Genomic DNA, 17,208 nt, shown 5'->3' with positions numbered 1-17,208 from the left:
TAACCTAAGCACCAGTCTATAGAGATAGGGTCCTACTGGCTGTTAATTCTTGCATTTCTAATTCTACCACCGCGCAGAACGAACTGTGGGCACGCGAATGGTCAAACCCAACACCTGCCTCTCTCCTAGCAATAAGAGCAATCCCCTAAGCAGTGCGACTACAGCTAAAGAGAGCCGAGGCTCCAGGTCTCCCGTGTGGACAAGCGCTCAAATCGTTGTGCAGAAGCACACAACCCTTCTTCCTTCTTCATTTCCCTCGGACAAAGCCTCAGGATCTGAAAGTTGAAAGGACCCAAATATCCACACAGAACCCCCAAGAACGGTGTGTCATGTAATTCTATGGCCAATATTTCCAAGTTCCTGGATCCTTAGATCCAGGCCCTTTGTACAGATCTTTACAAAATCAATGAAGGGACAGTGTCTCACATGAGCCCTTTGAATTATCCCCTAGAATCACTTCTCTTCACTGATGATATACAGAGACAAGGCACCTAAGTGTGTGCTCACCTACCAAGAACAAAGGTCTTTTTAGGTGCCACAATGCCTGGGACAGGAATCCACAGGAGACGATCTGCAAATGGCACAAAGCCATAGCGCATAGCTACGCAGAGACAGTTCTGCACGTGGACTGAACAATTCAGCTCATTTCCTGTTACTCTTATTTATATAAAAATGACAGTAGAATTGATTGTGTTTTAGTTTTGACTCTTTCTTCTTACACTGTGAGTGCACATATAAAAACATAATTATCAATGATGACTATCACATATGTTCAAACATTTGTTTATGTTTGGAAAGTCTAACTCCTTGTGAATGATAAATCCCTCCAGTTACCATTTACCAATATTAGGACTTGTCAGCAGATAATCTGGGAAGAGGAGGGGGAGAGAACATTTTCTGAATAATCCATTTATTATTATTAAAGCTTGCCCAGGTTTAAAGTCAGCAGTTTACTGATGAGACAAGCAAAAAAGCTGGCTGCATGGGGATAAGAGGCATGACCTAACAGATAACTTCAGGGCACCAAAGAATTACTTTATTATAACATGGGATATCACAATAGCTTTTACAAGATACCAGACTGCTCTTCCAGCTGGATTTTAATGTAACAACCAATTATACACACTAACATTATATCATAACCTATTACTGCCTTCAAATCTGAACACATCCTGCAGAAAACACCAGCAGCTAAACTATTCCAGGAGCTTCAGCTATCCTGAGACCACTGAGGAATGAACATAGCATAGGAATGGGAAAATGGTTATCCGAGATGTACGATACCAAGACAGAGGTCCATCTAGCCCAGCATCCTGTTTCTGACAGCAGGTATCTAGGCAAAAGGAATAAGAAGGAGGTAAGGACACCCAGCTCACCCCCAATCTGTCCCTTCTTAGAGACTTCTGGAATGGAAGGTTTCATCTAGACCACCATGATTAACGGCTATCAATGACTCTTTCCTCCACAAATCTGTCCTCCACAGATCTGTTGATCTTATGCTCGTCACCACTTCTAAGCTCAACAGTAGCCATTGTATTCCTCCCTCACCCCTTTACATACTTGGTTTTGATGCAGTTCAGCCTTTACGAAATAGTGAGCCTCTTCCTCAGCTGCAGTGTCATGGCAACTCCTAGCATCTAGATGACGATCACAAAGCCCAGAAATTTACTGTCACTCCAAAGTGTTTCTTACTTTAGTATTCAGTCTCAACCAAGAGCTATTATACTGACTCCTCCCATTATTCTTCTTAACCTCTGGGTGTGATCATATATATATTTACTTATACATAGGAAAACATGCTTATATGAAAATACACTTCCCTGTACAGAAATTAAACATGGAGCAGTGAATCCTACCCTGCTTTATCATATGGACAGGAGATGGTCCTAGCCCACCAGATATTTGTGTGAGTGAAGACGTAACCAGGGAGAAGTTAAGATAAATATCTTGGTTCAGTTACAAACTGGAGCTGAGGAAGGCAGGCAAGGGAGAAAGTAGGGTCCATGACAACAGAACCCCAGGAAGGTTTTAGTGTAGAAGTACATATTTATCTCCTAGCTCACAGGAAAGGCAAAGCTTAGGTAAAAGCCTGCATGAAAACTGGGCCCCCAGAAATGAGGCTGGGTAAGAGTCCTATGCCTTGACGGTCCTGTAGCTGAATGATAGAGAGGGAGACCTCTTCCTGGAGTTAGTCTGAAGTATTGGTAGGTGCAACAGTGGTTTCCTTTCTTTACTGCACTTCTATTACAATCACATTATTCATATTTTTATTTTGTAAAAACATTCTTTCTCAGATTTTTACACTTTGCCTTCAAGAGTACCTCATAAGCAGGAGTCCCACCCCTAAAACTGGTATGCTCAGCCTTTCTTGTAAAGCCTTGCAACCCAATATAATTGCCAAGCATAGCCAAGGGGAAATAGAGAACTTCTCTGTTAAGATTTATGGACTAATTCTGGAGCTGTTCACACAGGTTGCCTGTCCAAAGAGATTATTTTCAGTAACTGGGGCTAAGCAGGGACTCCTCCTTAGCAAGTGGTAGGACACAGCCTGAATGACAAGGGTCTACTGGTGAGTTTGTGTCATTTTCAGGCATTCTGGCAGCACGAGGGGACTTTGAAGTATGTGCAATTTTGATGGCCCTCAGAAACCTTCTAGTTTCATCCAAATTCAAGTTACTCCTTCATATCCTTCATCTAACAGGTGCTAAATTCCTTTCCTCTGCTAGATGCTTTCCTAAAGTAGGGCCCTAAATAAGGCATTAAAGTGCAGTGCTACCTCCCCATCTTTTCTATTTTAAGTACCCTGAATGTTATCAATAATGAAGATCTCAAAAAATGCAAATCTTTTTTGGTCTGTGGAGCCACTAAAGCACAGGATGGTACAGAACTGTGTATCCCAAGGACATAACTGGCAAATACTGTGCTTCTGTGGAGTTATCCAGGATGCAAAGAGAAAACATCTGCTTTCCTGAGACGCAGCACAGCTTCGTGCTGTAAAAACTGCTACAGGGAGGTGAGCAGTGGTGAGAATGAATCTGGCCATTGAAGGCACAGCAAACGGTAACAGTCTGCAGGTCCAAAAGGGGCTTCTCTTTTGGGACAAGGAACAGACCAAAAATGATAACACCTTTGCTTTGCTGCTCCTCTTATTTCTGCTGTAAGCTATGGTGCTGATTTTCATACAATTCTTTTGGGCTTGCTGACCAAGTACATTGCACCATTAGGAAATTTTGGTGGGTTCTGATATATAGGTGCACTTATTTATATGCTATCTACTACCCCAAGCAGAAATATCTTTTTCTGAGTTGTAAAGAAAGGTCACATCTTAATTTAGAGATTTCAGGATGAACCACTAGGCTAGGGGTTAGGAAGGAGTGTTTGCTGTCTTTTGGACTGGAACAAATCTGACATGGAAATGAATAACACAGTACAGCCATGCTGCAGTCAAAGCTCTTTTCTGATCATAAAAAAAATCTCTGCCAGAGCAGAAGCTAGTTTGTCCTGTCTTTTAACAGTCTACCTGCAAGAAGATTTCTGCAAAATATAAGAAACATATTTTATATTAGAAACAGAGGCTTACATAACACCAAGCTCCCTTTAAGTAAGAACCATATAGCTAAGAAAAAGCCACATTTTCCAGTCAAGCATTACAAGAACATAATGACCGATTATTCAAGGTCTGCCTGATTGCTTCCTGAATGATGAGCTATTTCTTTTTAAATGAAGTGGGTCATTACTTTCTCAGAAACATTGCAGAATTTTATATCTATTCTCTATTTTCTTCAGAAAAAGCTCAGGCAAAAAATATTTTCAGCTCTCTTATGACAATTATGATACACTGGTCTTACAACATTTTGACCTTGCCTTGGGATTAGCAATATTCCCTGTGTTTGGTGCTAAGACGCATCTGGCTGCCCGTTCCTCCTTCATACATGTTTCCTTTTGAAAGGAAACTCTCTAAGGGTAAAACGGTCCAGGACAAGCAGAGAGACGGGAGCCGGCCAGCCTTCTCCAGCTGAGGACATGCTGTAACTAACAACAGCTACAAAAGCTGAAATCTGAGGGTGAGCTGTACTGATTTTAACATAACCATACATAATTGATTGCGAGAGTGAATGGAAGATCATTTTACAACAGCAAATAGGAGACTGATCAAAGCAGGAAGGGAAATAAAATAGTCTTTGAAAAGAGATGAGTTTAAAAATACATACTCCCCAGAAAAGTAGAACACGCTTAAAGACACCACTTAAAATTATTAATATTATTTTTGAAGGCTCTTACTGAGGGCAGGCGCAGGTCCCAGGTAGGATCAGTATCTCTGTGTCTGGTGCAGCACAAATCCACACAGACAAATGCAATTTCTGCCTAAGTCAGATCGGTTTAAGCGACACAAGAAAGTTAGCGCTGAAAACCAAGTTTTATCCTCCAGCTTTTTCTGAATGTGCTGTTTGCAAAACTGTTCTCCAAATCACTAGAATGAATATTTTAGGAGAGTTTAGGGAACAGGAATTTTCAAAGTGGCCTTTGCCCTAGGAAAGTAAAGTGAAGAGTGAAATGGCCTGAAAGACTAAGCGAAGTGAGAGATTTCAGATGCTGCATCATCCACTAACAAGTTCAACTCTTACGTTCAAATAGCACCTAATCGCCATGTGGCGACCTGTCACTCAGCCCAGCGACAGAAGCTCCTCACTGTAATTGACACAAACTGTTCTCGCTGTTGGGAGCTTCAGCAGAGGCTGCCGAGCACGAATATTCAGGGCAGTGAACTATCTCTGTGTTCAGCAGGGAGGTATTTCCAGCTCAGGCTTAAGGTACAGCTGAGAGAGTTTGTCGGGTGCATAAACCTTGCATTGTATTGAACGCAGGCTGCAGATAAAGAGAAGAGGAAAGTATCCAGGGCATTCTCTTTGCCATCAGTCAAGACAGTTCTGCACATGGACATTTCTTGTAAACATGTATTTTATGTAATGCACAAATTAGTTTAATGAAGGGAAAGTTAGACTTCTTTGAAATTTGCTTGCTTTTTCCATGCTTCATTCCAGATGAGAGGAATTTCTATATACACCTGGTAGAAGGCATACTGAAAAAAAGAATTCATTTCTAATAACGTTAATAATAACACTTCTCTCAGCGTGAGTTCAAATTTTCAGGTGATTTGACATCAGCTGTTCCCACATCCTGCTTGCATTTGCTGTCAAGGATATTTGCGTGATGGAGCTTTCTGGTGGAATTTACAGGAATTTATTCTTTTAATTTAAGAGGGCTATATGCCAGAGGTCCTGCCACTCAACAAAGAAAAGAGAATGTGATTTAACCAACAAATTGCATCGAATTAACACAGATCTTCTGAAGAACATTCACAACCAAATGTGAATGATCAGGAATGCTGACAAATACATGCACAGACATTTTGTGAAGAGAAAAGGATATCTTTTGCACAGTAAATTATCGGTTGTAAAGAACTCACTCGGTTCTAGCTTCCTTGATGATTCAAAGTTCATTAAGTCATGACTAAGCTCATTAAACATACATTTCCTTTTTTGCTTTAATTTTGACTGACACAGTTGCAAGGACTGCATTTTTCCCAGTCTCCTAAATCAGTTGTTCTGCTGTCCTACACCGCTACCTTCTTTCTTATTTCATGCCCCACAACTGCATGCATCAAGAAAAATTACACAGTTTGAAATGCAATAAAAAAGAGGATCTTTGAAATCAAGAAAAGCATGCCCAAGGCAACATACATCTGCCTTTAACTTCTATCACTTCTCCATCAGGTTCTATTTGCAAGCAAAGGCAAGAGTCTGAGGAAAAAGATTCTTGCTGAATTCCAATGACTGCACTAGACTTCCATCTGAATGCCAGAAACCAGGAATTTCAGCAGGGGCTTCCTTGTCTTCGAACAAAAAGCTCTTTCAAACATCGTGGATATGCTTATGTTATTTCAGGTAGCAAGTAATCTCCATTCCAAAACACACTTTGGCTTTGAAGATCTTTTTGAACAGTAAACTACTGAAGGCAGAAATCTCTAGAACAAATTTACGATTTTTTTTAACTGAAGTCTCTTTACATATTTACTAAATTCTGAAATAAACTGATTCCAAAGAGAATCCTTCCTTATGGAAGTGCAGATTGCACACATATCTCTATTTCTATAATTGATATAAAGGCATATCTACATTATTATATATGCACTTCTATATACACCTCAAAAAGTATTGATGCATACTGCACGGACTTATGTGTTTTTCAGTCAGAAGTAATAGAAGGTACACACGATACATTGGGAGAAGTTCTGAACATACCAAATACTGCTTCAAATCTGTAATTCACAGAGTGTATTCTGACACTGAAGAATTGTGTCTAGGTACATGCTGGAATTTGAAGCAACACATAATGTATTACATAACATTACATGGTTACCTTTTTTTTTTCCTGGTTACAGTTACATAGTTATGTATCTGTACTAAGGTTTACCCAGAGACCTTTATAGCAAGCAAAGAGAAAGAAAATGTTGCTGGGGAACTTTTGAATCTCTGTTAGTACAAAATGGGTATCAATTCTGAGCAAGCCTAGCAACTAGCAAAGACCTAGGAAGTTTCCAGAGCACAGAGAAGCAATTAAACAACTCACTCTACTGCTGCTTAGATGTGCTGAGCAAAATAATTTCTCCACAGCTAGCAAATTTAAGAACTGCTAGAGAAATCAGATTTGACTACTTCTTCAGAGTCTGAGAATAAAGGAATTCATCACAAATAGGAAAAAATAAGGTAACATTGCCCTGATTTGGAATATACAATATGAATAGAAAGGGTAGGCAGAAAACCAGAAACCAAAGTCCTGCTTATTCCTTAACAAAGCTGCAATGCAGTCAAAAGTGAGGTCAGCATTTTTTTTTGTCCTCAGATTTGCCTGATCCTGACATTGAGGGAATGGAGTGGAAAGAGGATTTAACCTCTAGGCTTGTTCAGTACTTGGTCCCCCTGCTCTGACAGACAACCTAAATGCTGATTACCATCACTTTCAAAATAAGCCTCTCTGTGTGCAACGCAGACAAATCAATCCTCAACTATCTTCAGGGGAGTTTTAACAGTTTACACCAGCCCAAGGTCTGCCTCACGTGCTTTGAACCTCGTACTTCGTAGTTCAGTACCCCATTAGCCACATTATACCACAACAGCTCCCAGCATTAGGAGATGAAAATTGGAGGTTACCCCCCAAAATTAAAATACCATCCTTCCATGACTCTGGAAGGAATGCATATTTACATTAATAAGTCAATGTTCAAATCACTGCATCCAGATTTATCATCTGAGAGATTTGTCTTTGCTTTTCTCCTTTCTCCAAGGGACTTTCCTCAGACAGGTGAGTAATCAGAGGCATCAGGAGTCTTCACTGACATTGCCATTATTAACAGTTTTCTTCCAGTCCTCTTTCCATTTCCATTTTTGGTTGGTTGGTTGGTTTTTCCAGTTATCTGATACCTTGTCATCTGTTCGAAATCAGAGCTCAGAAGCTGCTGTTCTGCTCGGGGCTGAGTAGTACCTCTTTGTAAGTTTGCACAGGACAAATGTCTTCTACAAAATAAAGGTACGCTATCGGCAGTTTACTGCTCACTAGCCACTTTCCCTGTTCACAATACCCAGGGTGACAGTAGAAGTCATTGGCCTCAGGCACCTTGCCAACAGCAAATAAAACCAATAGAGAAGTAAGCTAAAAAGGAGTGCAATAACACTGAACAATATCTATAGTTCTTCCACATTAGAGTGTAGCTGTCTGCGAACTTCAGTTAAAGAAAGCAGCTGTCAGTCAAACAGAATTAGTGATAAATAATAAAAAAGGTGTCATTCTGAATTAGTGATAAATAATAAAAAAGGTGTCATTCTGAAAAAAAAGAAAACTGGCAATGGGAAACAAAGTGGTATGGAGAAAGAGCAGTGGTATGCTGTCAAAGGGAAAAAATATACTCACTTGTTACTCTATCATTTTATCAAGGCAATTTTCTTTCCATGGTTCTACCTCTTTGATTGATAAGAATTAGAAATGCCATTTCAAGTCCTCAAAATACTTTTCTGTACAATCTGTCATGCTGGAATATCTTCGTTTTCTGACTATTGTTAACTGGACAAAGGAAATTTCAGACTGAATATAATGTAAACTTCTCCAACCATAAGACCTACTTGATTTCATAACAGCATAACAGCATTCAAGCAAGAACCCAAATTGTATGAGATACTTAAAATCGGGCTGAACAAAATCCCTGGGAATTTACTGTATGCAATAGCAGGAAGATAGCTTGGGAAATAACAGTGTAAGATCTTTTACCTGGGTAATTAATGTAAGTCAGAACATCTTCATTCTTAAATACCAAACTATTTATAATGTATGGCCTTATCATCAGTGGTCAATACGTGTATTTGGATAGTTCTTTTATGAAGTTAGAACACATGACTGTTAATTTGTGGCTGAATTGGAATGAAAAACATATCATTTCAATTTTAAATTGAAATTTTCTCTCACAAGGGCTATTTATTACTATTGTTACCTGAGGATAATCTTTCTTTAGACTCTACCTGCATACATCCCTAATGGCTGCAACTTAACCCAGACTGAGAGACAAATTCAGTGCTCTATATAGAAAAAAAAATCAGACCTAAATTATAAGAACATTAATGCATACCGGTACCACATGAAACAATGACACTATAAGACAGCTAAGATAAAACTCATATCACACAATGTATTTATAAAACTCTGCAGACTTCAAGGCTCTGGATACCATTAACACCTATTAACTTCAGTGAAGCTCGAGATACTAAAAGTCTCCCTGAACCAAGCCACCAAGCATGCTCTCTGTAGGTCATACATGCTGTTATTGTCTAAAGAGCAGGATATAGAAACAAAACTTATCTCATATGACTTTACTGAAACTTAAATTCCTCAGAGAAGGGTGATCCAAAGTCACTCGCACTTTTACTAATGAGCTCCATTTTAGAAAACCTCTGTGGTATGTCTGAAAAGGAATCATTTTCTCAATCAAAAGCCAATGTATGTTGTTTGTATTATTTAGTATTAAAACATAAGCCAAGTCTACCAACAAATAGAGGTAGAAGGTATATCAGCTCACAATGAACATCGTTTATATTACCTATTGTGTATGTTCAAGATATTTGTTTCACAGACTGTGGTGCAGTTTTTTTTATCAGTCTGTTAACATGTTGTAGTCATGTTTATGTATCTTTAGCAACAACAACATTGCTGTAGTAGTAATTTCTGTACTTCAAAGAAAAAACACAGAAGCTGAAAAAATAGAAGGCCAAGAAGTGAACAGAGGAACTGATATAAGCAAAATCATATGGTTGTGAGTCACTGTAAATTCTTAATTAATCCATGTTGTAAAGATTATGGTGACTGAATAGTATGTGTATGTGAAACTCATGGCAATAGACCTACATAGCAACCCACAATATATAATTTTTATTTTTGTCTTTCACAAAAATCAAGGAACGTCCAGGTCCACGAGGTGATGGAAGCATGATAAGGGTTTGCAGGCAGAACTGTCTGTCTCACACAAGTGGGGTCTGCCCCTGCAGCGCCCCAGCAGCTGCATACAGGATGCACCACGTCCTTCCCAGGGCAGCAAACCTGGAAGGTCCAGAGACCCTTCATTATAGCAGCCACAAAACCGGCTTCATGGGCAGCCTTAACGTGCTCCATCCCAGGGAGAAATCTGGAGTACAGTTTTCACCGTGAAGAAAGTCTGAACATGGCCAGCACAAATGTTCTCCTCTGTTATAAGAAAAGATACTTCTAAAATAGCTCTGGCAATTAACATAACAAGGAATGAATTCATCATGTCAATTAGAATTTGATGGTTCCCAGGAGATTCTGGCTTTCTTTCAAAAGGTTTCATTGTGTTATCCACTTGACATATATCGTAAAATCACCTTCAGATCTAGAGTTTTTGTTCTCATTCTAGGAATAAGACTTTGATCTACACCCTGAATTGTCCCAAATTCTTAGTCCAAAACCAAAGTTAGTGTCATTTCTTGAGTTTCATAGTGATGCTTGTAGCCTTCAGAGCATTACCATTAGCTCAAGGTTTATCAAAACTGAACGTGTATAAAGGGAGCAGTATTCAAAACCAGTGGCCCAAAGCACTCTCCGTATTAGCATTTTCAACACCACTACAGATTGTTTTATTTTTTTAATGATTAAACTTACACTTTTATTCCTAGCTGTCCCAAATCTTGCTTCTCCCAGTGAAAATCTACAGCTGTCCAAAACATACCGAACGTAGGCAGAACAAACATCAATCTATAGCTCTGTTGACCAATAGATTGATCTCCATGGTAGCATGAGCTGATGCTTTTGATACCAGCTTCATAGCACCATGGCACACCACACAAGAAACAGAACTGAAAAAGGTGTCAAGCCAAATCTGTTACCTGGCTGATGAGTTTTTGCTTTTCCACCAACGACTGCAGAAATACTAGATCCAGAAGATGAGGCTTCCATTTTTATTGATCTTCTGACGCGTGGGAGCGAAAGATGCCCAACCACAGGCGGATGCTGTGACACTGGGTAGCTTGCTGCAGTTCTCCTCTGACAGATTTGCACACGATTTTCAGCCCCATGAATAGATAAACTTATACCTGACAGGAATAAAAATTAGCACTGTTAGATACAGGAAACCAGCACAGAATAACTAAAATATAAAAACTGCCAGGGTTTAAGATGGAGCTGTAACAGCCTTCTTGAAGAAAAAAAAAGCTATAAAAGCATGAACTGTGTATGAAAATGAAAAACATGAACATCTTTACTGCTGCTGTGCTGCAGCCATCAGAGCCAGCCACACTAATAGATATTTAAATTAATATACAGTCATGGTTTAGTGCCTTACTGGCCTCAAGGAAGAATTATCTTCCATTCCTACAAAAAATACACATAGAGCTCATATAGAATGATATTAATGCGGTAACTACCACAGAGTGTATTAAACGACAGTTTTCTGATTGATGGGCTAAAACTTGGCAATAATGGATGCTTTTCTTTTGAACATTCGCAAGGATCATCGAATCTCATCATACAGAAAAGATGCTACACTTCGGGAAGATTAGTTTTTAAGGCAAAAATAAATGTCTGCTTTTAGGAAAACAGTAAAGCTACAAGCAAAAATAGTATGACCTTAAGCTGGAAAAACAATTCCACTTTGACCAGTCCTGTGAAACTTTGTCTTTCCTCTTCTCTCTCAGGTCAACACTAGAAATTATCTTTCACATCAAAGTAATTCTCAACTTTGTCTCTTATAACACAGCTAGTTTTTAAATAGAAATTGTTGTCTGTTATGGAAGCAGTCCTTACTTTTCCATGGAAAAAAACCCAAAGTTGGTATTTCCTGTATGTCTATGCTACATTCTTATACGGAAATGCTAACTTACAGTACAAAACACTGATTTTGATTTCTTTATGTTAACATTGACACAACTGCTACAGCTTTATCAGGATACTCTGGTGAAAACCATTAGGTCATCTTTTTCAGGTAACAGAGAGATGAATGAAAATTCTGTGATACCACTTTATGCTTAGCATAACTGCGAGTCTTACTCCTTTCATCAGCAGCCACTCTTTGTTTTAAAAACAAATTAAAAAACATAACCAGATATTAATGGGAAAACTGAGAAGCAGATGGGAATAGCTGACCCCCCAAAATTAGGAATGCACATATTGCAAGCCCATATACTGTAAAGAGCAGTTACTTGCAATCATTATTCATCATGGATTAGACTGTACATTTTTGTGAAAGGGGTCCTCCACTGAAACATTCAAGAATGCTTTAATGACTGTAGTCTTCCAGTCCCACTGAAAATCAATGCAACATGAGGCTCCAAGCCGTGGAAGAGGTTTTGAACCTTTGACATCTTGGTACACTTTCGTAGATAACCTATCACTAAGGGGAAGAGAGCCACCACTGTAGGCAAATGGTGAAAACACTGGGGGGGCACACATGAAAAAAAGAATGCTGTGCAGAATTGTTCTCCTTTGAGATGGTTTTGTGCATTCAGGATCAAAGCTGCACTCTCTCTGCCTGATTTTGCAGCACTTCATCAGAGCCGATCTGCAGGAAGTATAACCGCAAGAGCCTTCTCCCAGTTATAGGGCTAATGACACTGCTGGCTACTTCCAAGCACTGTTGAAATCACATCTTCGTTAATACAGAAGCCAACTCCCAGTCACCTGATTTAGTTGCTTCATCCTGTGAAAGGCAGCATAACAATCCACGTGAGCAGAATAACAGTGAGTACACCTGGGCAACGCACTTCTCTGGACAAAGTGCTCAGCCATAAAGGGCTTCAACCTGTGAGGAGCTGAGAGCCACCTGTAAAATGAGTCCTTTATTTCTTGTGCAGTCACTGGAAGTTCATGGTGCACCAAAGGCTGTGCAGTTATCCCTAAGTTATTACAAAATTAATCACAACTGTTTTCTTTCAGCATCACTATTGGGTGTTGTATCATTTAAAGCAAACATCTCTCTGAAGCTTACAAGGGAGTCAGGATATATATTCTACCAACACTAAATGTAAAACCTGGCACTGGCACATAATGATTGGTTGGATCTCAATAAGGCTGTATTTTTATTTGATCATGAAAGGAGTGATCTATTTTAAGAGCCAGTTCCAAATGTAAACTGACTGCTACATTTCTCTGAGGTTCAAGTAAATTGCTTCTTCACTTCACTTTCTTCACTCTTCACAGAGACTTTCCCAAAGCAAAGCCTATAAACTGTTGTGCAGCTGTGACTCAGCTTCCTAAACTCTTTGTGCAGCACTTTTCTTCAGCCATCAAAATAAAGGATACTGCAGCCAGATCATTTTTGCTAAGGACTGCAAAATTTGCAGATTAACTGCATCCAACATGAGGTTCAATCTACAATTTGACTCTAATTATATGCAACATTTTATTTCTTCCACTGAGTGTGTTATAAAATGATAACACTGAATTATGTGAGGAAGAATGTGCCAGTCTTATTGGAAATTTTATAGATTGTTCCTTGGACATATTTAAAACTTAAAAGGGTACAAAAATTGCCACACTTTACACCAAAGATATGACACCAATATTTTTAATATCATCTGGAGTTCCCCACACTCTCCTGATTTGCCACTGCAGTTAATCTGTCCTCATAAGACATTCTCTTGTATAGGATAGGTAAATTTGTATTTACATGAGAACCAGGCACAGGACAAAGATGAAAGTGTCCTTGTTTAATTAGCATTTCAGCTTTTTCCAGACAGAGCCTAAATCTTGCTCTCCTATATACTTTTCTTTTATTAAACTAGATGTAAATATCTGTAAAAATGTAAGATGGTAATATTGCAGTAAGTTGAGGTATTACCTTGTTTTCACATGGGCGAAAGTCCTTTCAAAAGCAGCACTGGCTTCTGAAAACACATCCTCAGATAACATGCACAGGAGCAGAGACAAAGGGAGGAGGAATGGGAGGGAAGTAGAGATGTTAAGAATAGTGTGTGTAGCTTATGGGAGATGAAAACTTGGTGAACTATTGGTGCTAAGCAGACTCTAGAGTAATCTCCCCCAATTCTTACTGCAAATAATCCACACTGATGCTGAATCATGGAGTTTGTGGGTCACAAATGGGAAAAAATGGTGCGACATCTCATACTTTTTGCAGCATGACAGTACCCACACAAGATTTCCAGAAAGACAAGTGGTCTGACAGTGTACTGCGGACTGGTTTCTCCATTTGCTCTGTTTGGTGGAGTTTTCCCCTGCCTTCAGCCTTCGTACCAGACAGATGCCAACCACCTGGTGATGTGGCCCCCACTGCGCCCATCTCTGCAGCACGGTCATTTGCACACGGGCTTGGCAGGCTGGGTAGTTGGGCCACGAGTGCCCTGGTGTGCTCTGGCTGACTCTGTAGATGATACATAAACCAGGAGGCTCTGCTGCCTCTCCCCGTGGCTTAACCGCCCACAACATGGACCATAGGCAGCGTTTCAACCTGGGGCTGCAGCACAGAGGTTGGGGAAAAGCTTACATGCTGGCCAGTAGCCACGGCTGACTGCTCATTTAGGAGGACTAGCTTCTGGACAGGGCTCTGAAACGTGCTGACATGCAGCCAAATAGCTGTAAGCAGTGAGCTGCATCTGGCCAGCTGCAAACAAAGTATGTAAGAATGAGAAGTAGAAGTTTAGTGTTTCCAAGCTGGACAAGAGCTGAGCCTTCAGGAATTGTTTATGTCACTTTCCTTTTCCTTCACATAGCAGCATTCCTTTTCTGTATTTGCAAATTTTGACATGCCTTTGCTCTCCTTACCTACATGTCTGCCCTCTTTCCCATACAAGCTTCTTGCCTCCCTGAGGAGCAGCTCTTCTTGTGCCCTTCTGTTCTCTGATGCCTCTGTTTGAGCTTGCAGGTTCATGCAAGAGAGGCACCTTTGCCCCCTTCCTACAAAGCACTCTCAACTGTGCAGTTTCCCAGCAGGGATGTTCAGCCTCCATCCTGCTCCTGGCTAACTCTCATTGCTCCAGGCTATGTTTTTATATTGGAATTTTTTTCACAGCAGCATTTCTTGTATGTTAAGCATATTTTGCCTCTTATGAAGTGGTAATATGCTTATGATACTACAGATTTTATAATGCTCCAAAATAAAACCTGCATATGAGAACATTAAAAGTGGAGTGCTAAAGTACTTTAAAGTCAGGAAGAAATAAAAATCAAACATAAAGAAGAAAAAGGAGGAAGAAATTAATAAAAGTAGAAAATGCCACAGTGTGCGTATGGCTTAGAATTTGCCTGCAAAGTTTTGTGTGATGGTGAGGTTTGTTTTGTCAGCTCTTCAGATGCTGCAGCAATGAACAACCACATCCTGTGCTGCTCTGCAATCACTCTGCCAAGGCGTCTGACAGGGCATCTGCTTTGCTCATGTCTCAGCCCTGGGTAACTGGCACTGTGCACCGCACACCTCTGCGCAGAGCAGCACCTGCGTCCAGCTGGCCCACGGGCTGTTTTCCTGAGCATAGTGCAGCGACTCTAGCACCAGTGGGGATGGCTCTAGCGCCAAAACTGGGGCAGGCAAGGCACTGTATCCAAATCGTACTGTGCTGGGACTGAGCGCGCTTCTCCATGTGGGATGGCGCTCCACCGTCAGGTCTGGGTCTGCCCTAGCTCTATTCCACTCTGCCCTACTTGGAGGGACAGATGTATTGTTATAGCTTCCTTCTTGGTGTGTCTTTCTCCAGCCAGAGACAACAGGGACATGAATAAACAATCAGGATGCAATGCGGAGTTACAAAGCTGTATAAACAATCCATTAGCGAACAGTGCTTAACTACTCTCAGGTGCCCTGACCTACTGTGCAGACCTTCTCTGGGATATCAGACTGCTGCTGACAGGTGCAGTAAGTCCATTTGGTTTGGCAATACCTGAGTATCAGTGCTCACAGAGAGAAATAACCCGGGCTCTTTCTCTTCATGTGGTGTCTTCTATTCTGCCTTGGCAGTATATGAAAGCCTTAAGAGCAGACTGAGGTAGATATTTTCTTCAAGGCCCCTTACAGAGTAGAGCTAGTGCAGGGGAGCCCAGAGCAAGGAGTGAGGAAGAAGATCTCAGCTGTAGTATTGTGAGGGGCCACAAGAAGTAAGGCAGCTCTGGGAGACATGCAGTCATCAAAGTCCAGATAAGCAAGGTCATAAGGAAGCACGTTGGAAGCATGGGCAAAAAGAGAAAAACAAGTCTTTGAGGTACACTGTATAAATGGGGAAATTACATATTTGGTTCCTTTTGACTTTTACACACAGGAAGTGAGAAAGTGGGCTAATTTGTTCACCTTAAGAAGCTAAGCACCCTTTCTTCAGCCTGTGCAAATTGCCACATGTCCCATTAAAGTCAATGATGCTCTGCTAACAGCTTCAGCTTTTTCACATTTTGAAACTAGCCTTGACAAAGGGAGCTCAGAAAGGGCAAGTAACATGAAAGATTTCTCATGCAAAATCATCTTCATCTCAGATTCAGCACAGAGACAGCTATGCTTGATGCCACGATGGACTCTTCTGCTTGATCTGAATCCTAGGTGGAAATGAATGAGCATGAGAGAAAAATACATCTCCTGTCCTTTGTACACATGCCTCAAAGCACAATTAAAGGCAGATTAGGCAGATTCCTTTTTTTCCACCTATGCCCTACACAGAGAGCAAAAACATCCAAGGAAGTATGGATATCTTTTCCTACACCTTGGGGAAAAATGTTACAACCCCATTAGGATTCCCACACTAGATTAAATCATTTCTGAGCAACTTTAAGTACCACTACTCTAAGTGGTAACAGAGCACAGCATCAGCACAGCAACAGCATTGAGTCCCTTGCTGTTGGTAACACAACTGATTTATAAAAATTAGATATAAACGCAGATTATACTCTAAGTATAACTTTGAAAATGGTGCAACATTTCTGATCACATCAGCTACAAAAAAAAAAAAAAAGAAAAACTTTAAATAAGCAAACAGAAAAATTACTGGTTACAGAATTGCCTGCTTCCCTGGAACTGGACTGATTGGAAAGAAAGCTCCTTACTACTGTGCATCTTGACAAGTTGTGTGTGTTCACTTTTTTTGAGGCTTTGCATAGTCTTTTTGTCAATTTTTGGATGAACGACTGCATATTCAAGATCTATACTAGCTTCAAAAAACGTTCCTTGAATGTTAGGTTTTTTTCTAGTTTCTATCCAAAATTCATGCAGTCAGTATAGGGTGTGTGTATCTGACCCTGGCTCAGCATGCAGATTCTGCTAATATGTTGATTTTTTTTTGAAGAAAACCCTGACATTTCTCCCTCTCTGAGGCTCCTGAGAGCTTAGTTCACAGAGGGCTATACCAAGCCGGCTGTGAGCCTGATTTTATCCCGCCATCCTTCATCCTTCTGGGCAAACTGGACAAAGGTCCATCCAGCCCAGCCTCCTGTCTCTGACAGTGATCAATAGTAGACACATATGAAAAAGAGAGTCACATACAGTGATAGTTTCCCAGTATTTTCTCCCAGCCTCCAACAAGTTGCTGCTCATGGAATTCCTGGGGTGGAAGTGGAGTATTGGATTTCGACAGCCTTTGATTTGTCCAGCCAGTTTTTCTTAATTTACTTAAATTTTTAGCATATACAATTTTCCATGGCAAGAAACAGCACAACTTAAATATG

The 17,208-nt window shown here is 40.3% G+C and overlaps 1 protein-coding gene across 1 annotated transcript in view; it reads right to left on the bottom strand.

Moving 5' to 3' along the window:
- The window catches only part of ANO4 (anoctamin 4), a 225,747-nt gene that overhangs the window by 126,661 nt on the left and 81,878 nt on the right, over positions 1–17,208 (bottom strand). Inside the window, exon 2 of the mRNA XM_064510676.1 lies at positions 10,446–10,652. Within this exon, the coding sequence (XP_064366746.1) occupies positions 10,446–10,515 (70 nt within the window). The 5' untranslated portion in view covers positions 10,516–10,652. The remainder of the gene's footprint in view (positions 1–10,445; positions 10,653–17,208) is intronic.

This window comes from Dromaius novaehollandiae, chromosome 1 (assembly GCF_036370855.1).
Source record: "Dromaius novaehollandiae isolate bDroNov1 chromosome 1, bDroNov1.hap1, whole genome shotgun sequence".
Lineage (NCBI taxonomy): Eukaryota > Metazoa > Chordata > Aves > Casuariiformes > Dromaiidae > Dromaius > Dromaius novaehollandiae.
Note: the sequence above shows the minus strand (reverse complement) of the source record. Positions and strands in the feature narration are given on the sequence as shown.